The sequence below is a fragment of the Balaenoptera borealis genome, assembly GCF_965194805.1.
Source record: "Balaenoptera borealis genome assembly, contig: HAP1_SCAFFOLD_1247, whole genome shotgun sequence".
NCBI classification, from domain to species: Eukaryota; Metazoa; Chordata; class Mammalia; order Artiodactyla; family Balaenopteridae; genus Balaenoptera; species Balaenoptera borealis.
The window spans coordinates 113,622-138,216 of NW_028122970.1; the positions used below are offsets into that span (position 1 = coordinate 113,622).

Here is a 24,595-nt window from a genome sequence, read left to right on the forward strand (position 1 = left end):
GCAATAAAAGAAAGAAAACGGAGTATGACTTTTCTGATAAGCTGCCTTTCCTGGTGATCCCCTGTTCTGGCCTTACTTTCCTTCTTAGTCTGTTAATGTAAGGGTTTGCTACCATCAACTTGGTTTTGCCCTGCTCTGAGCAGGTTTCCCTCTGTGCTGTTTCTGCTTTAATTGAAAATCTTTGGTTCCCATCAGCATTCCATTGCAAACTCCGTTTTTCTTGAGAGCTCCTCTATGCTTTCCCTCTTCATTCTTACATTTTCTCCCATCTCTTGGTGCCTGTTGGCCTGTGCTAATGAAAACCATCCTAAACTTCCTTACGCTCGACTCTGTGCCTCCCTGTAGAGCCCAGTACTCTCCATCCTCTCTCCCTATTCTCTCTTTTCAACTAGTCGAAATCCTAGTGGAGGGAGACCATTAGAGATGAAACATCTTGGTATATATTGCTAGTTTTCTATGTCCCCTGGCTTTTCTATGTTTCTGTTGAAACACTCTTGAGAAGTGTCTGATTTCGTTTTCTACATGGGTACCCTTTAAGGCTCAATACTGGAAAAGAAGGGGATCAGAGTGATCAACCCAACGTGGTATCCTAACGTAACAGTTAAGGAAAGCAACAGGCTTTGTGAGACAGCCAGTGATTTGTCCAAAGTCACACAGATAGTAAACGTCAAAGTCAAAACTGAAATTAGGTCTCCAGACGTGTAGTTCAATACTTTCCCTCATTATTCCATGCTATTTTGAATCTCCTACTCAATTTAGGGGCAAAAGAAATCGAACGCAAAACTTTCCAAAGTTTCTTTTCTTACCTGACATGGTCAGAGAAGAGGAAGCATCCACTGCAGGTACAAGGGATGAGGAGACAACACTAGAGGATGTCCGAGTGGCTGCAGCTGAACGGCGCACGTGTCCAGTACAGAGGTCACTGGTTACTGGTCCAAACAGCTCCACGGAAACCCCAAGACTCTACCAAGTGGTAGTAGGTTTGGTAGGAGAGTGATGTCACAAAGCAGGCAGTTGAAAGGTATGAGAGAGCCAATAGGGAGGTCCGATCCCCAACAGGAAGGCGGGCTTGGGTGAAGAGAGTGTAGGAGAGCTAAAACAACACCTGAGTTTCTGAGCTCTGGGGAGGAAATCCTAGAAGACAGATTTACCTCCCCCAGGCTCTTCCATTAGGGAAATCATTGCCACATTTCTTACAGACGTTCATTAATACACTGAACTAAGAGTTACTTATATTCTACAGAGTATTCTATTTTATGTATCATATACTTAGAGCTATATAGATCTTCTTTAATTAATAATCCTTAGGAAGGAAAGAGCCATCTAGTTTGAACTATTACAGTTGTTCTGAAATCATATGTGTCTAATGAGTGAACTGATAGCAGCTTTTAAGGAGCCAAAGTAGGGATTAAGAAGCTCTCTTTGTAACTTGGTTCAAGAGTAGGGTGAAGTTTCTTGAGTGTACCTTGTGGAGAATGTTGTGGTCCAAGGCTCTTCTCTTTTAGTTTCTTCTCCTTGACTCCTACCTTCCTTGGGCTGGGCTAGGCTGGGGGCCAGGTTGGACTTGCGACTTAACATTTCACTTCCGCTTTCTCTTTTTTTTTTCTCTTCCATTATGGGCATTGCTTCGAGGACAAGCCTTGATCTTGCATTGGACGTTACTTCCTGTCAACTTCCAGCAGCAGGAGTCTTCTTTTCAGTGCTTGATGCTTCACGAAATAGACTCTGCCCGTTGGCAGCAAATACCAGAGAGCTAGGAGACAGAGCTGGTTGCAGACCTTTCCTCTTCCAGCCTTTGGTTGCAATTGTTTGGCCCATAATTTGCTAGCTCTAGTTCCTTGGGCCACACAGGTATCCTGCCATCTCCAGCTCTTGTTATATGTGAGAGACATTCTGAACACTGTCCCTTTTTCTTTGCACAGAAGTATATACAGTGTGGCAGTTACTGTAATCTCCTCCGCCTTGCAAACAGCCACTCTAGAATCTTGGACCTCTAGGACTCTCTGTCTTGCATGCTTGGGGGCAAGGCCAAGCAAAATGAAGAGGAGAATAATTAGAGAAAGAGGAGGACGTTGGTGGAGAATTGGGAGCAGGTAAGGTGAAAGGGCACAGGAGAAAAGAGATGCATGTAGACTTTTTGGTTTCTGTGGGAAACAGGTTGACACACTTGGGCCTCATTTGGTATTAACAGAACAGAGAGTTAAAGATCTAAGTAGCTAGATAGTGTGCAGCAACTGCCATGAAGTCTGTACACTGAAGAGAACAGTCTCACATCTAGTTTTCATTTTGTTTTATGTCATAGTACCTTATTTATAGCATTCACTGGTGTGTTTGTAGAATACAGATGTTTTCAAATGCTCTGGTTTTGTCTACATGGTTATCTCCTTGTCCTGTTTGTAAGGAATCCAACATTGTAAGACATATTGCATGTTTTTCTCTTGACGATTGTTGACCTTGAAGCGTCATGAACTAACTTGAGCTGTTGGATTCTGTGGAGAAACGTTCAAAAGGGTCTGTGAAAAAGGCACTGTGGTGAGTCGCATTATGCACCCGAGCGTAAGGAGCAGATATCTGCCACCAGCCCAGCTTGGCCTGGATTGCCTCTGTTTTAGTTCCCCTGGTTAGTGCTTTTCTCCCTAACCACTCTTGTGACTGTGATAATGTGAGTAAGGGCGGAGTTGCTAATGATCTATGTGTGAGGTAAGCTGGTTTGAGGGAGGAAATCTATGGACCTAGTCATTTTCCTTGGTGGTAAGCTTTCAGGGGTGCAGAGATTGATCTTCCTGGGGCCTTTTCTGGTCCCAGGAAGATATCGCATAGATGGGACCTCCCAAGACACACATTGAATCTTTAGGCCTGTTTTTCCTATTATGAGGTACGAGTTTCTTCACTGATGGGGATGATGCTTATCTGAGAAGAAATTGTGAAAGGTGGTGTAGTGTAGAGGTGTGGCTTAAGCTTTTAAGTTTTCCTCCAGGTTTTTCCCCTAAGCTTCCTACTTCGGACGGCCTACTTACATGATACTAGTAGGTGATGTCCGGCTAACAACTTCCTAAATACCTGCAAGCCAGATCAGTGTCTCTTTTCTCTGTATTCCCATGGAAATCAAGGGTCCCGCCGAATTTTCCATCGAAACAGTTGATTTGTGTTGTCTCTAGGAATTCTAAAGGGCGTACCGTTGCTTCCTAACCGGTGTCATTTGGGAGATCCACCTCTGTACGTTCAAATGATTAATTTTGAGACTTTGCTCATGTGTGCAGTAAACCCTTGAATTCCCTAAGACCTTCCTTTCTTCCATCTCCTACCCCATTAAGCCCGCTTCAGTTCATCTCCTGAATTTCTTTGGAATCTGTCAGCTCGTCCTCAACATCCTAATACTGAACTTGCCTGTCTGTTGCGATTAGGTCCTAACTAGCGTCCATATATCTTGTTTCCTTTCAATCCATTCTTCACACAAGAGACCTTCAAAGCAAGTTGGAACGTTGCTCATAAACATCGCTCACAAACATTGTTTTGAGAATAGAAAACACACTGTTGGCCTTTAAGACTCTGCGTGGTCTAGAATCCTCTCTGCTTCTCTAGTCCCATCTTGTGCCACTTTTGCCCTCACTTTCTATGCTTCAGATACACTGAATTAACCTTAGTTCTCACTCATCTGACAGAAGTCAGTTCAGATACTATTTTTCACTGTGATTCCTAGCATTAAGGAATTTGATTATCAGGTTTTGTATGAGGACTAAAACTAAACTGGGAAGTGGAAGAATTGAGTTTCAACTGTTTCAGTCAACACGCATGAATTAATGATACCTAAGTATTGAACACCGGGCTAGGTTTCATCAGGGATACAGAAGTTCTGGCCATCTCTGGTTTTGGATATCCCTTATTTGTTGAGACCTTTGCGTTGTTTGGTTGCCTTTTGTCTGTTTTCCAGATGGGAAAACAGGAACAAGGGAAGTATAGGTTATTACTAGGTGGGGTTGAGCAAGTGGAGCAGCAAACTGCAAAGCAGAAAGAAGAGGGACGTACTATAGAGGGATATGATTTCCATCCTCAAGGCGCCTGCATCCTGTGCAGGGAGACAGCCTAACATAAAATGAGCCTAACAACAAATATATTGACTTCTTACTAAAAATCTCCAGTTCATAGAACCGAGGGGTTTGTACCTTCTCCTTTAAAAGTGATAGTCCTGGGACTTCCCCGGTGGTCCCGTGGTGAAGACTCTGCGCTTCCAATGCAGCAGGCGTGGGTTCAATCCCTGGTTGGGGAGCTAAGATCCCACATGCTGCGCAGCCAAAGAAATTTTTTTCAAAAGTTATACTCCTGTATTATTGGCTTTAGTGGTTTAGATTTTGTTTTACTGTTAAGAAGATTTCAGTTTATTTACCGGTAACAAACAACACATAATGTAAGAATAGTTTCCCAGAAACGATTTCCATCATTCTCTTCCTCCCTTTCTCCCGCAGACTGGTGTTTCACCTTGACAAGTTCTCTGTCATTCCATAGGAAAGCTGTCTGGCTTGGAGGTTGCAATCCCAGGGAATTTTTCATCAGCGGGGAAGTCTCCATCACTACAGAGGAATCAAGGGAGAAGTCAGTCCCTGGTAAGTGAGATGCTCCCCCTAAACACCAACACAGCAGTCATGTACCTTTCAAGGGGTTCAGGGGCAAGATGGGCAAGGCATTTCTACTAACTCTTCTTAAGGATCACGGACAGTGCCGTATGCTACGAGGTAAGCGGTGACTGTTGTAATTCTTACTGGTGAGCCTTTCCTGTCACTGATTCTCGGCTCGCTTTGTATTTCATAGGACTGTTTATAAGTCCAATACAAAATGAGTCTTATTTTTAAAAACCTGAAATGTTTTACAAAGCCTAGCATTCTCATATAGGGTCCTTTCCATTCTCCCCACTTTCCCGAGAGGCCAAGAACACGTCACACCATGAACTAGGAGAGGGGGTAGAGCCCTTGCTGATGAAATACATCAACAAAGACAGAGTCTTAGCCTGCTTGCTCTCTGGACAGGATCTCGGACCACAAGGTCTTCAATCCTGGTATAAATGAAGGAAGTGAGGACAGTTCAACTGGCACTCTCATAACAAGAGTTCTGAAACACCTTCCGAAGAGACTATAGCAGTAGATGAGGGAAGGGAGTGCTACAGTGTGGCAGTACAGGGGGAATGATCGGCTACAGCAGTGAAAAGTGTGGTACCGATTGGTGTGCTCTCGGGGTTCTTGTACATGTAGCATAGATGACCTCTACAGTGGCCCTCCCACCTTCCCACCTGCATTAGGTGTTCTTTTTTTTGTAATTTATGTTTATGTATTTATTTACTGTTTGAACTTATTTATTCTACGTATTTATTTTTTTGGCTGCACTGGGTCTCTCATTGCTGTGCACGGGCTTTCTCTAGTTGGCGGCTAGCGGGGGCTACTCTCGGTTGCGGTGTGCGGGCTTCTCATCGCGGTGGCTTCTCTTGTTGCGGAGCATGGGCTGTAGGCACGTGGGCTTCGGTAGTTGAGACTCACGGGCTCTAGAATGCAGGCTCCGTCGTTGTGGCACATGCGCTTAGTTGCTGCACGGCATGTGGGATCTTCGCAGACCAGGGCTCGAACCCGTGTCCCCCGCATTGCATTGGCAGGCGGATTCTTAACCACGGCGCCACCAGGGAAGCCCTAGGTGTTCTCATATAGAGTCTAAAAACAGAGGGCACTGAGCGAAGGTAGTGGTTATTAAAGGCTCAGGATCTAAATTCTACCTGCCTCTACACCCCTTCCCAGCTGTCGATTTGACCCCATTTTTGAATGCCGACCTCATTCTTCAACTTTCTCTGGCGTTTGTTATACTCACCTTGAAAACTTGTTTCTGTGATGCGTTGAGCAGACACAGGGTGGCAGACTGCAGAGGTGGAAGCTGGTGGTCGGATATTTGTGGGCTGAATCTCCTTCAGTCCCATTCCCATTTCTGGTTGCCCAGAGGCCCGACTTCCTGTGTATGACGCCGAGCCGTAGGATTGCGGGCAGGAGCCAAGTTCTCCATACAGTAAAGACCCCAGTGTGCCTTGGTTACAGTAATATACCTGGCTTCCTTCCTGGCAGGGAAGTGACAGGCGGCTCTGCCCCTGATTTGGAATCTGAGATGGTGTTCCCTGAGCAAGGCTGGCAGAAAGCGATGGATGTAGAGGGACCATGTTCTTGGCGTCTGAAGTTTTATCATCCTGGGCTGCCAGAAACATGGAGGAGGCAGCTGTGTGGCGGTCAGTGAGTGCCAGAGTAAAGTCTCCGAGTGAAGAAGAATTCTTTTCAGTGCTTGCTGTGATGTCCCACTCAAGAACACCTGGATAGGAAGCAGCTGAAGTGGAGATCTGGCTGTGGTCAGTAACTCCAGATAACATAGTCGTGCTAGAATGTTGGTAAAGGTAGGCACTACCCATGAGTGTCTGGAAAGGGGTACCAGTAGCCGATGCCGAACTGACGGCAGGGGCAGAGACTCTGGAGAAGTTGCAGACACTTCGTGTTAGGGAAGTTGCATTGCTCACCACAGGAGGAGAATGCTGCAGAGAATTTAGAGTTCCAAGTAGAGATGGATGTTGGAAATTTTCTGTAAGAACAAGAGGGTCATGAAAAACTCAGGGAGGTTGAGAAATTCTCACTACGTTTGAGGAACGGCATCATCTGAAGGTTCTTGCTATCAGGACACCTCTACTATCACTACTTCCTGAGAAACCCAAAATCAGACAGTTAATGATGGCTGTAAGGACTGAGCAGTTTTCCACTCTTCTCTATTCACTGCCTGTGCTCCCATCTTGGGCACAGACGGGCAGAAGAGCCAAGTGGTGTGGTTCAGAGATTGTTCTCTAGGCTGGAAGCAACCTTCTCCCTGCCCTGTCTTTCCCTTCAGCCTGCACTCGTATTGACTTCTATGCTATTTCCTAGACTGGAAGCATTTTAGAACTAGGAGGCCCTTAGAGAACTTCGATGTTCTCAGTCTCATTTCGTGAGTAAGGAAACTGAGGCTCAGAGAGGTCGGGTTGACTTGTTCAAGTTCTCTCATTATGTTAGTATCATTACCAGGTTTCAGAACCTAAGTATCCTGACTTCCTTGCCAGGACTCCACTCTGAGCATGATACTGCCAGAAAGCAGGAGAAATAGAACTTATAATATAGGCATTTTTTTTGTCCATTAGAAAACAGTACGGCTGTTACCATTGTCGTCTTCAGTGTCTCCCTTTGCTTGTGCAGTTCCCACGCTATTACCTAGAGGTGACGTACAGCTCAGTCCAACTGGTGAATTGAAAGAGTCATTTTTGCCCTCTTCAAGCCTGGTTTCTCATCCTACCTCAAAATGATTACCCGAAAGTGGATTTCTTAAGTGCTTTTGGAAAGGGAAGAGTTATCTGATTACTTCAGATTACTCATCTGTAAAGTGGTTATAACACCACCACCAATAATAATAGCAGTAATAATTAATAGATGAATAAGCTGATCTATTGCGTATGATTTATATGGAGGAAGATACAATAAGTTCTAGAAAGACAAAGAAAAATCATGACAAGCATATTACGTTAACGAAAAAGAAATCCATAGATATTAATGAAAACTGAGGTATGTGGCAAGTATCGAAGCCTAATGAATTTACTAACAAATGGCATTCTGTACTATCCATGCAATATTATGAAAGTGAATTTTGCCCACTCTATTTTAGTGAATACTATTAACCAGAAGACACGATGGAGGTGATAGAGGTGAATGAATTCCTAGCCAATGCATACAGACAGAGAAGGTATGTCAGTAAAAAATGCATAACAAGCAACAGAATGCAATAAATGTGCATGTATAGGTAGCCACAACACATATAGACAAGTATTTCAATGAAAACCGGTACGAAGCAGACAGCAAAATAATAAGTGTAAAAGAGTTTCATTATTGTGCTCCTTCATATTTTTACCCAGCAAGTAAGAGGTATTAAGCCTAGGAGAAATATATATTTCAATGAATATAGCTTATATAATAAGCAGAAAGGAAGCTTAAAATGTATCAGGAAGGTTTTTGGATTTATCCTAGAACTTAGATTAGAATCATCTTCAGCATCCAAGAAGATGGCATCCCAAAACCTCAAAAAACCATCATGCCTAGAATCCAATTAAAAAAGATTTTCGAATGTAAGAAAATCCACAGGACTCCACAATATGGTTTTCGATAAACGTGGATGTTTGTTTGTTTTGTTTCTTTGGCCGCGCCGCGTGGCCCTGGCCGTGAAAGCACCGAGTCCTAAGCACTGGACCGCCAGGGAATTCCCTAAGTGGGGGGAATTAGAGATGTGGGGCTTGACTTTTTCTTCTTCTTCTTCGGTAGCTAAGCTCTACAAGCGAACGATGGCTGTTGATCAATGTGCTCTCTGTGTTAGGAAGGAAATAACTGTAAAAATGAAAAGCAGCCTTGCCTTAGAACCTACATATCACACCAAGGAAAATAGTCCTTCTGATTCAATTTAGAAGATATCACTTAAAATGTTGAATTGGTGAAATGTCTACCTAGTTTAAAAATTAGAAAGAATAAAACACTGAAAAGCAGCCCCCTAGATAACCACTGTGGTTGCTTGTTTATAGGAGGCATCATTTCTAAAACGTATTTCTAAAATGTTTATATTCAAAACTGTCAAGTGGCCAACTGTATTCAGAGAGGCAATAAAAGAAAGAAAACGGAGTATGACTTTTCTGATAAGCTGCCTTTCCTGGTGATCCCCTGTTCTGGCCTTACTTTCCTTCTTAGTCTGTTAATGTAAGGGTTTGCTACCATCAACTTGGTTTTGCCCTGCTCTGAGCAGGTTTCCCTCTGTGCTGTTTCTGCTTTAATTGAAAATCTTTGGTTCCCATCAGCATTCCATTGCAAACTCCGTTTTTCTTGAGAGCTCCTCTATGCTTTCCCTCTTCATTCTTACATTTTCTCCCATCTCTTGGTGCCTGTTGGCCTGTGCTAATGAAAACCATCCTAAACTTCCTTACGCTCGACTCTGTGCCTCCCTGTAGAGCCCAGTACTCTCCATCCTCTCTCCCTATTCTCTCTTTTCAACTAGTCGAAATCCTAGTGGAGGGAGACCATTAGAGATGAAACATCTTGGTATATATTGCTAGTTTTCTATGTCCCCTGGCTTTTCTATGTTTCTGTTGAAACACTCTTGAGAAGTGTCTGATTTCGTTTTCTACATGGGTACCCTTTAAGGCTCAATACTGGAAAAGAAGGGGATCAGAGTGATCAACCCAACGTGGTATCCTAACGTAACAGTTAAGGAAAGCAACAGGCTTTGTGAGACAGCCAGTGATTTGTCCAAAGTCACACAGATAGTAAACGTCAAAGTCAAAACTGAAATTAGGTCTCCAGACTTGTAGTTCAATACTTTCCCTCATTATTCCATGCTATTTTGAATCTCCTACTTACTCAATTTAGGGGCAAAAGAAATCGAACGCAAAACTTTCCAAAGTTTCTTTTCTTACCTGACATGGTCAGAGAAGAGGAAGCATCCACTGCAGGTACAAGGGATGAGGAGACAACACTAGAGGATGTCCGAGTGGCTGCAGCTGAACGGCGCACGTGTCCAGTACAGAGGTCACTGGTTACTGGTCCAAACAGCTCCACGGAAACCCCAAGGCTCTACCAAGTGGTAGTAGGTTTGGGAGGAGAGTGATGTCACAAAGCAGGCAGTTGAAAGGTATGAGAGAGCCAATAGGGAGGTCCGATCCCCAACAGGAAGGCGGGCTTGGGTGAAGAGAGTGTAGGAGAGCTAAAACAACACCTGAGTTTCTGAGCTTTGGGGAGGAGGAAATCCTAGAAGACAGATTTACCTCCCCCAGGCTCTTCCATTAGGGAAATCATTGCCACATTTCTTACAGACGTTCATTAATACACTGAACTAAGAGTTACTTATATTCTACAGAGTATTCTATTTTATGTATCATATACTTAGAGCTATATAGATCTTCTTTAATTAATAATCCTTAGGAAGGAAAGAGCCATCTAGTTTGAACTATTACAGTTGTTCTGAAATCATATGTGTCTAATGAGTGAACTGATAGCAGCTTTTAAGGAGCCAAAGTAGGGATTAAGAAGCTCTTTTTGTAACTTGGTTCAAGAGTAGGGTGAAGTTTGTTGAGTGTACCTTGTGGAGAATGTTGTGGTCCAAGGCTCTTCTCTTTTAGTTTCTTCTCCTTGACTCCTACCTTCCTTGGGCTGGGCTAGGCTGGGGGCCAGGTTGGACTTGCGACTTAACGTTTCTCTTCCGCTTTCTCTTTTTTTTTTTTCTTCCATTATGGGCATTGCTTCGAGGACAAGCCTTGATCTTGCATTGGACGTTACTTCCTGTCACCTTCCAGCAGCAGGAGTCTTCTTTTCAGTGCTTGATGCTTCACGAAATAGACTCTGCCCGTTGGCAGCAAATACCAGAGAGCTAGGAGACAGAGCTGGTTGCAGACCTTTCCTCTTCCAGCCTTTGGTTGCAATTGTTTGGCCCATAATTTGCTAGCTCTAGTTCCTTGGGCCACACAGGTATCCTGCCATCTCCAGCTCTTGTTATATGTGAGAGACATTCTGAACACTGTCCCTTTTTCTTTGCACAGAAGTATATACAGTGTGGCAGTTACTGTAATCTCCTCCGCCTTGCAAACAGCCACTCTAGAATCTTGGACCTCTAGGACTCTCTGTCTTGCATGCTTGGGGGCAAGGCCAAGCAAAATGAAGAGGAGAATAATTAGAGAAAGAGGAGGACGTTGGTGGAGAATTGGGAGCAGGTAAGGTGAAAGGGCACAGGAGAAAAGAGATGCATGTAGACTTTTTGGTTTCTGTGGGAAACAGGTTGACACACTTGGGCCTCCTTTGGTATTAACAGAACAGAGAGTTAAAGATCTAAGTAGCTAGATAGTGTGCAGCAACTGCCATGAAGTCTGTACACTGAAGAGAACAGTCTCACATCTAGTTTTCATTTTGTTTTATGTCATAGTACCTTATTTATAGCATTCACTGGTGTGTTTGTAGAATACAGATGTTTTCAAATGCTCTGGTTTTGTCTACATGGTTATCTCCTTGTCCTGTTTGTAAGGAATCCAACATTGTAAGACATATTGCATGTTTTTCTCTTGACGATTGTTGACCTTGAAGCGTCATGAACTAACTTGAGCTGTTGGATTCTGTGGAGAAACGTTCAAAAGGGTCTGTGAAAAAGGCACTGTGGTGAGTCGCATTATGCACCCGAGCGTAAGGAGCAGATATCTGCCACTAGCCCAGCTTGGCCTGGATTGCCTCTGTTTTAGTTCCCCTGGTTAGTGCTTTTCTCCCTAACCACTCTTGTGACTGTGATAATGTGAGTAAGGGCGGAGTTGCTAATGATCTATGTGTGAGGTAAGCTGGTTTGAGGGAGGAAATCTATGGACCTAGTCATTTTCCTTGGTGGTAAGCTTTCAGGGGTGCAGAGATGGATCTTCCTGGGGCCTTTTCTGGTCCCAGGAAGATATCGCATAGATGGGACCTCCCAAGACACACATTGAATCTTTAGGCCTGTTTTTCCTATTATGAGGTACGAACGAGTTTCTTCACTGATGGGGATGATGCTTATCTGAGAAGAAATTGTGAAAGGTGGTGTAGTGTAGAGGTGTGGCTTAAGCTTTTAAGTTTTCCTCCAGGTTTTTCCCCTAAGCTTCCTACTTCGGACGGCCTACTTACATGATACTAGTAGGTGATGTCCGGCTAACAGCTTCCTAAATATACCTGCAAGCCAGATCAGTGTCTCTTTTCTCTGTATTCCCATGGAAATCAAGAGTCCCGCCGAATTTTCCATCGAAACAGTTGATTTGTGTTGTCTCTAGGAATTCTAAAGGGCGTACCGTTGCTTCCTAACCGGTGTCATTTGGGAGATCCGCCTCTGTACGTTCAAATGATTAATTTTGAGACTTTGCTCATGTGTGCAGTAAACCCTTGAATTCCCTAAGACCTTCCTTTCCTCCATCTCCTACCCCATTAAGCCCGCTTCAGTTCATCTCCTGAATTTCTTTGGAATCTGTCAGCCAGCTCTTCCTCAACTTCCTAATACTGAACTTGCCTGTCTGTTACGATTAGGTCCTAACTGGTGTCCATATATCTTGTTTCCTTCCAATCCACTCTTCACACAAGAAACCTTCAAAGCAAGTTGGAACGTTGCTCATAAACATCGCTCACAAGCATTGTTTTGAGAATAGAAAACACACTGTTGGCCTTTAAGACTCTGCGTGGTCTAGAATCCTCTCTGCTTCTCTAGCCCCATCTTGTGCCACTTTTGCCCTCACTTTCTATGCTTCAGATACACTGAATTAACCTTAGTTCTCACTCATCTGACAGAAGTCAGTTCAGATACTATTTTTCACTGTGATTCCTAGCATTAAGGAATTTGATTATCAGGTTTTGTATGAGGACTATTTCATCAGGGGTACAGAAGTTCTGGCCATCTCTGGTTTTGGATATCCCTTATTTGTTGAGACCTTTGCGTTGTTTGGTTGCCTTTTGTCTGTTTTCCAGATGGGAAAACAGGAACAAGGGAAGTATAGGTTATTACTAGGTGGGGTTGAACAAGTGGAGCAGCAAACTGCAAAGCAGAAAGAAGAGGGACGTACTATAGAGGGATATGACTTCCATTCTCAAGGCGCCTGCATCCTGTGCAGGGAGACAGCCTAACATAAAATGTGCCTAACAACAAATATATTGACTTCTTACTAAAAATCTCCAGTTCATAGAACCGAGGGGTTTGTACCTTCTCCTTTAAAAGTGATAGTCCTGGGACTTCCCCGGTGGTCCCGTGGTGAAGACTCTGCGCTTCCAATGCAGCAGGCGTGGGTTCAATCCCTGGTTGGGGAGCTAAGATCCCACATGCTGCGCAGCCAAAGAAATTTTTTTCGAACGTTATACTCCTGTATTGTTGGCTTTAGTGGTTTAGATTTTGTTGTACTGTTAAGAAGATTTCAGTTTATTTACCGGGAACAAACAACACATAATGTAAAAATAGTTTCCCAGAAACGATTTCCATCATTCTCTTCCTCCCTTTCTCCCGCAGACTGGTGTTTCACCTTGACAAGTTCTCTGTCATTCCATAGGAAAGCTGTCTGGCTTGGAGGTTGCAATCCCAGGGAATTTTTCATCAGCGGGGAAGTCTCCATCACTACAGAGGAATCAAGGGAGAAGTCAGTCCCTGGTAAGTGAGATGCTCCCCCTAAACACCAACACAGCAGTCGTGTACCTTTCAAGGGGTTCAGGGGCAAGATGGGCAAGGCATTTCTACTAACTCTTCTTAAGGATCACGGACAGTGCCCTATGCTACGAGGTAAGCGGTGACTGCTGTAGTTCTTACTGGTGATCCTTTCCTGTCACTGATTCTCGGCTTTCTTTGTATTTCATAGGACTGTTGTCAGTCCAATACAAAATGAGTCTTATTTTTAAAAACCTGAAATGTTTTACAGAGCCTAGCATTCTCATATAGGGTCCTTTCCATTCTCCCCACTTTCCCGAGAGGCCAAGAACACTTCACACCATGAACTAGGAGAGGGGGTAGAGCCCTTTCTGATGAAATACATCAACAAAGACAGAGCCTTAGCCTGCTTGCTCTCTGGACAGGATCTCGGACCACAAGGTCTTCAATCCTGGTATAAATGAAGGAAGTGAGGACAGTTCAACTGGCACTCTCATAACAAGAGTTCGGAAACACCTTCCGAAGAGACTATAGCAGTAGATGAGGGAAGGGAGTGCTACAGTGTGGCAGTACAGGGGGAACGATCGGCTACAGCAGTGAAAAGTGTGGTACCGATTGGTGTGCTCTCGGGGTTCTTGTACATGTAGCATAGATGACCTCTACGGTGGCCCTCCCACCTTCCCACCTGCATTAGGTGTTCTTTTTTTTGTAATTTATGTTTATGTATTTATTTATTGTTTGAACTTATTTATTCTACGTATTTATTTTTTTGGCTGCACTGCGTCTCTCATTGCTGTGCACGGGCTTTCTCTAGTTGGCGGCTAGCGGGGTCTACTCTTGGTTGTGGTGTGCGGGCTTCTCCTCGCGGTGGCGTCTCTTGTTGCGGAGCATGCGCTCTAGGCGCGTGGGCTTCGGTAGTTGCGGCTCACGGGCTCTAGGATGCAGGGTCAGTCGTTGTGGCACATGGGCTTAGTTGCTCCACGGCATGTGGGATCTTCCCAGACCAGGGCTCGAACCCGTGTCCCCCGCATTGCATTGGCAGGCGGATTCTTAACCACGGCGCCACCAGGGAAGCCCTAGGTGTTCTTACATAGAGTCTAAAAACAGAGAGCACTGAGAGAAGGTAGTGGTTATTAAAGGCTCAGGATCTAAATTCTACCTGTCTCTACACCCCTTCCCAGCTGTCGATTTGACCCCATTTTTGAATGCCGACCTCATTCTTCAACTTTCTCTGCCGTTTGTGTACTCACCTTGAAAACTTGTTTCTGTGATGCGTTGAGCAGACACAGGGTGGCAGATTGCAGAGGTGGAAGCTGGTGGTCGGATATTTGTGGGCTGAATCTCCTTCAGTCCCATTCCCATTTCTGGTTGCACAGAGGCCCTACTTCCTGTGTATGACACAGAGCCATAGGATTGCGGGCAGGAGCCAAGTTCTCCATACAGTAAAGACCCCAGTGTGCCTTGGTTATAGTAATATACCTGGCTTCCTTCCTGGTAGGTAAGTGACAGGTGGCTCTGCCCCTGATTTGGAATCTGAGATGGTGTTCCCTGAGCAAGGCTGGCAGAAAGCGATGGATGTAGAGGGACCATGTTCTTGGCGTCTGAAGTTTTATCATACTGGGCTGCCAGAAACATGGAGGAAGCAGCTGTATGCCGGTCAGTGAGTGCCAGAGTAAAGTCTCCGAGTGAAGAAGAATTCTTTTCAGTGCTTGCTGTGATGTCCCACTCAAGAACACCTGGATAGGAAGCAGCTGAAGTGGAGATCTGGCTGTGGTCCGTAACTCCAGGTAACATAGTCGTGCTAGAATGTTGGTAAAGGTAGGCACTACCCATGAGTGTCTGGAAAGGGGTACCAGTAGCCGATGCCGAACTGACGGCAGGGGCAGAGACTCTGGAGAAGTTGCAGACGCTTCGTGTTAGGGAAGTTGCATTGCTACAACAGATTTTTAAGCAACAGAGCAATCCAGCCAAGTTTATATTTTAGAGAGAGAACATCTTCCATGTGGAGGATCAGTTGAAATAGAAGAGATTGTTAGAATTGTAGGGCGGTAGTATTCCAGGCAGGAGATGACGAATGCCAGACACCACCTAGTCACAGACATAGCTTTTGCAGAGATCAGCTACATGTTGTTGTTTTTTATTTACTCTCTCATATAATTTTTTTTAAGTCCTGGACCACAAAATACTGTGGCATCGTTGGAAAAATCTGAGACTCGATTCTAGTCTTTTTTCTGTTTGCCTGCTCTGCAGCTTGGGCTTACGTTCTCAAGCCTTACTTTTTCATTGTGAAATAAGAACGGTGCTACTTAACCCGAGAACTCCCCAGGCACATAGACCCGTGGCGTGTGAGGAGCAGTGAAGGAGAGAAGGAATGGAAGTGCTTTGGGGACCCCAAGAGCCCTTCAGAAACCGTTTGTTCTTTTTAATATTGAGCATTAAAAGTGAAGGCATTCCATTTGTTTCACTCAAAAACAAATTCTGTTCTTCTGATAGCCTGTTTTTTTTTTCCACTCCCTTTTTCTATAGTCAGATCAGTTCCTGATGGGCATTCTCCAGTCCACACTATTGCATCTGATTGGAGGCTATGCAAAATTTCCCAGAGACAATGAATTTTGACTGTATAGTAGTTAATTCTTTATAGTACGTTCCTGCAAAAACACTCTTTTCTTCAGAGTTTTTCCTTTTCAGGATAGTGGTAGTGTTGTGGTAACTAATAAAGGCTACTCTTCAGAAAATTGTATAACTCGTTTTTAGTGTATCTACTTCGCTTACTTAATTCCATATTCCCTGTTTTCTAGACAGACTTCTTGGTGTCCACTGTACCCATGGTTTCAACAGGACTGGCTACCTCATGTGCAGGTGAGTTGCCAACCCCAAGAGGCAGAGCATGTTTAAATTGTTCTGTTTACAATAGTAATGTAAGCTAATGTAAGCTGAATGCAAAAAATGCAGTCAGAGAAGTGTATGAAGTGGAAGGCAATTTTGCCCCCTACTCAGATGTTACCACCAGTAATAATTTAGCACATATTTTTTCAGACGTAAAAAATGCAGATATAAGCATATACAATGGTCCCTTGGTATCTGCAGGGGGATTGGTTTTAGGACTCCCCATGGATCCGAAAATCCTCGGATGCTCAAGTCCCGTATGTAAAATGGTGTAGTACAGTCGGGCTTCCATATCTGCAGGTTATGGAACCGTTGGATATACAGAACTGACTGTACCTGTGATTTAATGGTATAGTGTTTTAGACATTCTGGTTTATAATTTAATATATGGAGGACATCTTCGTCTGACAATATTTGGAGACCTCATTCTTATTTATTTATTATTCTTTTTTTTCATCCTAATTTGCTTTATGTAGTTGGATATAAATAAATGAGCACAAACTTAAGCAAGATACATGTAACAATTTAATAGAACCTGATACTCTTAATTCTTTCAGTGTTTCTCCAACTCATCATGGGGCTCGTAAGAAAAGTAACCAACATGGATACTACTACAGTTGAATGTCAAATCTTTAAGTGCTTAGGACATACTAAATCCTTGTATAATGCACTTATGAGGAACCCTTCAAGAGACTTGTGTTTTGTATGTAGCAAAAAGTGTTAAGAGTCAAATATTCAACTCAGTATAAAATAATAAGAAACACTTCTGATTTGTTAGGTTGAGATTGCTTCTCCTTTTACTAATGAATGATTGTTTTAGCTGTAATATCACTGAGCTGAACAAATATGTCACCTTGGAGTACATAAGGAAAAATAAACACATGCTAAATGGGTAAAACATTACAACTACATCTTTACTAGACCATCTCTACTAACGCTTCAGAAGCTTAGAGATTTAGAGTGTTCTTATGTTAATTGCAAGAAAAATAGAAAGAGAGAAATTCCTTCTTTTTTGAGATCACAGCTGTGAAGTCGTGATTATACAAATTCTTCATTTGTGTGCAAAACATGAAACACATTTCTCTTAATTCTCCCTGCTTAGAATTGTCAGTCAACTAGCAGGACTTTCCTTCCAAGAAACAAGAGACTGAGATGTGTTTTATATAACTTCAATAACCTCAGCACTACAGTAAGAAGACATGCAGTATCCTTTTGCTGTGCTTCAAGACAACAGGGAAGGAGGTCACAGGAAAGAAGAAATCAAAATGGTTACAACTGAGAAACTTTTCTCAGTGTAACCATGGTGCCACTTTCATTTTTACATAAGCATGGTGGCATAATTCAAGCTCAATACATCAGAATTCTTAATATTTAAAATTTACCTTGACTTTTAATTATCACCATGTTAACAACCAAAATAATTTGACGAAACTCATAAGAAAGGGTAATGTTAATAAACCCCACTTTACTAGAGTTAGTTTCTGGACACATTAGCTCATTTTTTTTATAGAAGAGGGACAGTGAATCTCAGTTGGCTTACAAGCTAGGAGATCACTTTGAATTCTGCATTTCTTAACTGCAAACAGATATAGCACTTGTAACAGGTTATAACTGGTTTTCAGCTGGTTTTCAAGCACAGAGCCAGCCCCAACAGTAATAGTACACTATTGAAAAAGACCTAAGGCAATGAATTCCATTTCCAGTGGAAAGAAAGAATCGTATGGTCTTGGACAAACAATTCTGATGGTTTACTTAACAGTCACTTAGTAGTTCTTCCTTGCTCATAGAGCTTTATGACTTTTTTGAGGAGTGAAGCATTCAGCTTGAGTGGATAAATCCTTGTTAGGCTAAGACAATCATTATCATATCCCTCTTTGCCATGAATTGTCTTACGAATGGTCATATCAGTCTGTTTTGGCAAATGAGTAATTAAGGGAAGGCTGTTATTGTGCTTATGAGAATGATATTTTTCTCTGAGAAAAGATAAATAGGCATTAGGAAAATGACCATTTGGGCTCTTTTTCTGCTTCCTCCTTGTTTTGTGAGAATATGATATTTGGTTTTACAGCAGCCATCTTGTGACCCTGAGATGATCATATGCCAATAATGACAAATGGTAGATTAGAAAGAACCAGCAAAGACAGAAAACAGCAACATCAATAGTAACAACAATCACAGCAAAAGAACAATGGGACCTTAACTTGTGGAGTTCCTATAAAGTAAAAAATATAAGTGCTCTATGTTTATTCTAAAACAAAAAAAGAACTATGCAAACCAGCTTAAAACTCCTTTTTTTGTGCCAGTGTTCTAAAATGTGGCTTTTCATAAAACCTTGACCCAAATGCCAGCAACTTCAGAAAAGAATTTGGGTAGGGGGAAGAAGAAAGTTATCTCACTTAGGAAAAACAACCACTATCTTTATCCTAATCTTTGGCACACAGTTGAAACATATATAGCTGCTGTAACACTTTACACAATTCCTATGTACTGGAGGAATAACAAGATCTAAATAACAATTATATTTTTCAACACTGGGTGAAGGCTTTACATAAAAATACCATCCTCCTTTTTCCCCCTAAATTTCTAAAATATCACGTGCTTTTCCCCAACATCTGCAGCCGTTCAGGAATTTTTAGGAAACTTTCATGCATGATCTTAATTCCTAATCCCTGGCTCTTTGGGCTCAACCACAAAAGATCAAAACCACCAAAAATGATGGTTCACTTGAAGTCAGGTGAGAGACACTGGCTCAGTTAGTCTCGTAGGACAAAAGCAGTGCTGCATCAACTGTCTCCATGCAGGAGGGGCACGTGAAGGATCTCATCAGCCAGTCATCTGTACAGCCCAGGTGATCTGCATACACAGCAGAAATCAAATTGGGTTCTCATAAACAAAGTGCATCATACAGATCACACACTCCCCGATCTTTTTTTTAAATATTTGTTTTATTTTATTTATTCATTTATTTGGTTGCGCCGGGTCTTAATTGCAGTCGGTGGGCTCCTTAGTTGTGGCATGCAAACTCTTAGTTGCGGCATGCATGTGGGATCTAGTTCCCTGACCGGGGAACGAACCCGGGCCCCCTGCGTTGGGAGTGTGGAGTCTTTAGCCGCTGCACCACCAGGGAAGTCCCCCGGATCCTTTTTTCTGATCCATTTCTTCCAGGGTCATAAACTCCTTCAGGCTGATGCTGTATGAGGCCTATTCTTTGAGCTATCCTAATTTGCTCCTCTCAGCTGAGGTGCTAGGCGAGTCTGACTAGGTGTTGGATGAGAGACCAAAACTGGAACTTGATCCAGATATGGCAGCAGCAGCTCCTGATCCAGCTCCGTCCCCTTGCCAAAGCTAGCCCAGTCGGATTGAGACTTCTGAGGCAGGGAGATGTCATCCGAAGTGGGGGACTTAAGGCAGTTCCCCATCTTCCGGGGCTTGAGTGTGTGATCTGTGTGCTGTTTTGACAGTCTCCCAACCTCATTCTTTTTTTTTTTTTTTTTTTTTTTAATTAGTTTATTTATTTATTTATTTTTGAATTTAAAAAATTTATTTATTTTTTATACAGCAGGTTCTTATTAGTTATCTATTTTATACATATTAGTGTATATATGTCAATCCCAATCTCCCAATTCATCTCACCACCACCGACCCCCGCCCTGCCCCGCTTTCCCCCCTTGATGTCCATACGTTTGTTCTCTACATCTGTGTCTCTATTTCTGCCTTGCAAACCGGTTCTTCTGTACCACTTTTCTAGATTCCACATATATGCATTAATATATAATATTTGTTTTTCTCTTTCTGACTGACTTCACTCTGTATGACAGTCTCGAGGTCCATCCACGTCTCTACAAATGACCCAAGTTCGTTCTTTTTTATCGCTGAGTAATATTCCATTGTATATGCGTACCACATCTTCTTTGTCCGTGCACCTGTCGATGGGCGTTTAGGTTGCTTCCGTGACCTAGCTATTGTGAATAGTGCTGCAGTGAACATTGGGGTGCATATGTCTTTTTGAATTATGGTTTTCTCTGGGTATATGCCCAGTAGTGGGATTACTGGGTCATATGGTAATTCTATTTTTAGTTTTTAAGGAACCTGCATACTGTTCTCCATAGTGGCTGTATCAGTTTACATTCCCACCAGCAGTGCAAGAGGGTTCCCTTTCCTCACATCCTCTCCAGCATTTGCTGTTTGTAGATTTTCTGATGATGCCCATTCTAAGCGGTGTGAGGTGATACCTCATTGTAGTTTTGATTTGCATTTCTTTAATAATTAGTGATGTTGAGCAGCTTTTCGTGTGCTTCTTGGCCATCTGTATGTCTTCTTTGGAGAAATGTCTATTTAGGTCTTCTGCCCATTTTTTGATTGGGTTGTTTGTGTTTTTAATAGTGAGCTGCATGACCTATTGATATATTTTGGAGATTAATCCTTTGTTGATCGGTTTATTTTTTTTTTTAAGGCTGCATTGTTCCTTTGCTTACTGATGAACATGTACAAGTCAGAAGTTTTTGATATTATAAAACATCAAAGTAATGAACATTCCTGTGTGAACATCTTTGAATATATATGCTTTGTCTCAGTTAACTTCACTCAGAATGGGACTTCTGCATCAAGGAGTTTATGCCCTTATGCTTTTTGTGGGTGTTGCTACACTGTACCAATGTATGGTTGTTCATGCAGGAAATACGTATTGAGCATCTGTTATGTTTAAGCACTGTGCTGGGTGCTAGCAAAAAGACTTGAGAAATTTTGTGAGTGAGGAGACTTGACCTGCCTGCCCTTTGTGAATTCTAGCAGTCCAGAGAGGGAATAGCTATTCAAGAATCACACTCTGCATGTAGAATTACAACTCTGACAGGTGCCAAGGAGAGGGACATGGTACCATGAGAGCATATTTTAGGGAGGATTTGATCTCATCATGGAGATTAGAGAAGGTTTAGGGATGTTTCAGCTGATATCTGAAGGATGAGTAGGTATTAACCAGATAGGGACGTTGGGGAGAGATTTCTGAGCATAAGGAATAGCAAAAGACCCTCTAAGAGGAAAGCATATGCTGTGTTGGAGGAACTGGCCAGGAAGGTGGGGCCGTTGGGGGAGCATGTCATTATAATGGAGCTGCAAGTGTGGGTAGGAGCTCGATCGTGCAGGCTTATGTTTAAGGTTTCAGACTTGAAGAGTAATAGAAAACCATTGAACTATTTTTGTTGAAGGTGAGTGTGTGGAACATACCCAATTGCATTTTCAACCTATCGTTTTGCTACCGAGTGGAGAATACACTGCAGGGAGAAAGAGTGGAAGCGAGGAAGCAAGTTAGGAGACTTGTGTAGAAATTGGGCATAATGGTGGCTTGGACCAGGGTATGGTGGTCATTTTGGTGGAAAGATGTGGACAGATTCTAGAGGTATGTAGGCAGTATCATTGTCAGCACTGGTGGTGGGTTGAGGATGAGGGTGAGGGAGAAATAGCTGTCAGTGATGGTGATTCCTAAGTTTCTGGCTCCTGTGGTTGGTTAGATAGGGTTTTTTAGATATGATGTTAATATTTGTCCTAATTTGTCTTTTGTTATTTGTTGGTTCTTGATGAATACTCTTGTCATATTAAGTCTCCTGTTTTTAGTGTACAAAGCATTTTGACCGAAACTGACCGTTGTATGTTATCAGATAACTTTTTAACATCTGCCAGTTTGGTCCTGTATTTTATTCTCTTTCATTTATTGATTAAATTGTTGTATTAATGTAAATAACTATATTAATAGATTTTCTAAAGTTGCGTTATCCTTGCATCCTTGGTCCTTGGAATAAAGCCTGTTTTTTTTTTTTTTTTTTTTTTTTTTTGGCTGTGTTGGGTCTTTGTTTCTATGCGAGCGCTTTCCCTAGTTGCGGCAAGCGGGGGCCACTGTTCATCGCGGTGGGCGGGCCTCTCACTATCGCGGCCTCTCTTGTTGCAGAGCACGGGCTCCAGACGCGCAGGCTCAGTAGTTGTGGCTCACGGACCCAGTCGCTCCGGGGCATGTGCGATCTTCCCAGACCAGAGCTCGAATCCGTGTCCCGTGCATTGGCAGGCAGATTCTCAACACTGCGCCACCAGGGAAACTCCGGAATAAAGCCTTTTTGTAGTCATGGTATATATCATGCTTTAATAATTATTGATTAGATATGCTGATATTTTCTTAGGATTTTTCTATCTGTATTTGTAAAGCACAATTGGACCTTTTTTTGCAAAAACTTGATTTTCTTTCCTTTTTATTTACAAATGACTCGAATTTTGTTGTTTTGTAGATATTTGATTGATGTAGAAGGCATGTGGCCAGATGATGCAATTGAATGTAAGTATAAGGGTTGTCACTACTTTTCCCTTGTTATAAAATTTGAAGGGAGAAATGTAAGGGAATTTCTCAAATTTTGGAAAAATAGAAAAGTCTGTAATTCATTTGTTCTGACATACGATAACCTTTTACCAAAAGTTTATAAAGGGATGTATCTGGAAATAGCAAGATATAATAGCCTGAATAATTAGTCAGTGGATTTCAGCATTTTTTTTTTCTTTTTAAAATTTATTTAATTAATTAATTTACTTTTGATATTATATCCACTGCCCCACCAAGGAAGTCCCTTTTTCTTCCTTCCTTCTTTCCTTCCTCCCTTCCTTCCTTCCTTCCTTTAAAGCTCCAAGTCATTTAAAATACATGACTTCTTACTAAAAATCTCCAGTTCATAGAACCAAGGGGTTTATAACTTCTCCTTTAAAAGTGATATTCCTGGGACTTCCCTGGTGGTCCCGTGGTGAAGACTCTGCGCTTCCAATGCAGCAGGCGTGGGTTCAACCCCTGGTTGGGGAGCTAAGATCCCACATGCTGCGCAGCCAAAGAACTTTTTTTCAAAAGTTATATTCCTGTATTATTGACTTTAGTGGTTTAGATTTTTTTTTTAATGTTTAGAAGATTTCAGTTTCTTTACCAGGAACAAACAAAACGTAATGTAAAACTAGTTTTGCAGAAACGATTTCCATCATTCTCTTCTTCCCTTTCTCCTGCAGACTGGTGTTTTATCTTTACAAGTTCTCCGTCATTCCATAAGAAAGCTGCTCGTCTTCTGGTTTCATAAGAGATGGTGAACAGTGGTAAAATATCCAGTTGACCGAAATTTCTAGAGTACACTTCAGGGAGCGAATGATGGGGTGGAATGTTGGGGCAGAGTGAGAGATACAGATTCTGGTGAGACTGAGAGTCATGCACAAAAATTACTGGGCTGTGGTGAAGGGAGAACAAAACTAAATCAGGTTCCTGCTGGTGGACAGGAAGCCAAGATGAAGAAGAATGGTGCGTAGCTAGGCAGTGTAATTAGGCCCCTAAGTGCTGTGTCTCCTGATAGTAATTATGAACAGAAACCAAATAATAGTTACTAATAACATGGAGGTGACCAATCCTTGAGAGCTGAGGCAGAGAGAAGGAAAGATGGCATTATGCCTTGTCTCTGGTGCCTTGAGTTTCCCAGGCTGGTTTGTGACCAATCTTGGGTGAAATCATAACTAAGTCATTTCTGCTAAGGTGATCAGCTTTCGTGGGGTCCTTTCTCTGCACTCTGTCCAATGGTAAAGCCCACTGGTTTATGCCTCCTGGAAAACAGTTATTCCAAAGCAGTATAAGTGAAGCATTGATGAAACAGCCATGAAGAACATGTTTCCACATGGCCTCGCACCACCTTTTCAAAGTGCTGTAAAACTTTTTTCATCCAAAAATCAGTAACAGAAAAGGATTGGGATCAAATCCCGTACAGAGGTAGTGTAAGAAAAAAGAGAATAAGGAGCAGAATAGCATGTCTTCAGACAATAAAATCAAGTTGGAAAAGACAGGTCCACAAAACAGATCAAAACTGTAACCTATTATTTCAAAGTGGGCTAAAAGATGTTAGGAAAAACAATGCGAAAGATGAAAGAACATGGATCGAGGAGGGAATGGGAAGTTATTGTTTAGTGGCTATAGAGTCTCTGTTTGGGATGGTGGAAAAGTTCTGGAAATGGTAAATGCTGATAAATGCCACCTATGGGTGTTTGGTTTTAGTTGATCTTCTTCCATGAAAGGGTTTGGAGAGATTCAGAAGCTATGCTGCTGCCTCCATCTTTCTGATGTCCTGCTCAATCTTTTGACATAATTATTTTGAATTTGCACAGTGGTGATGGTTGCACAGCATTGTGAATGTATTTAATGTCACTGAATTGTATACTTGAAAATGGTTGAAATAATAAATTTTGTTTTATGTATATTTTACCATAATAAAAAAAAGATGAAAGAACAGCATAAACCAGAATTAGGTAAGATGATAGAACTCAAGACAGAATTCAAAATAAAAGAAAAAAGTTTCAGAAATGAGGACTAAATTTAAAATAATACAAGAGTGGGGACTTCCCTGGTTGTCCAGTGGTTAAGAATCCACCTTGCAGTGCAGGGGATGCAGGTTCGGTCCCTGGTTGGGGAACTGAGATCCCACATGCTGCAGGGCAACTAAGCCCGCACGCC

General features: G+C 42.4%; 1 protein-coding gene and 1 pseudogene across 2 annotated transcripts in view; one reads left to right on the forward strand and one right to left on the reverse strand.

Annotated features, from left to right (window-relative positions):
- The window catches only part of LOC309621945 (uncharacterized protein), a gene marked incomplete at its 5' end in the record, with an annotated part of 69,769 nt that extends 45,430 nt beyond the window's left edge, over positions 1-24,339 (forward strand). The window contains 5 exons of the mRNA XM_082409216.1: positions 4,464-4,601; positions 13,069-13,206; positions 15,999-16,059; positions 22,359-22,405; positions 23,116-24,339. Of these exons, the coding sequence (XP_082265342.1) occupies positions 4,464-4,601; positions 13,069-13,206; positions 15,999-16,059; positions 22,359-22,405; positions 23,116-23,183 (452 nt within the window). The 3' untranslated portion in view covers positions 23,184-24,339. The remainder of the gene's footprint in view (positions 1-4,463; positions 4,602-13,068; positions 13,207-15,998; positions 16,060-22,358; positions 22,406-23,115) is intronic.
- LOC309621946 (RING finger protein 11 pseudogene) lies at positions 17,541-22,201 on the reverse strand (annotated as a pseudogene). The gene has a single exon. The product of its transcript is annotated as an RING finger protein 11 pseudogene (transcript).
- Positions 24,340-24,595: the final 256 nt, after the last annotated feature.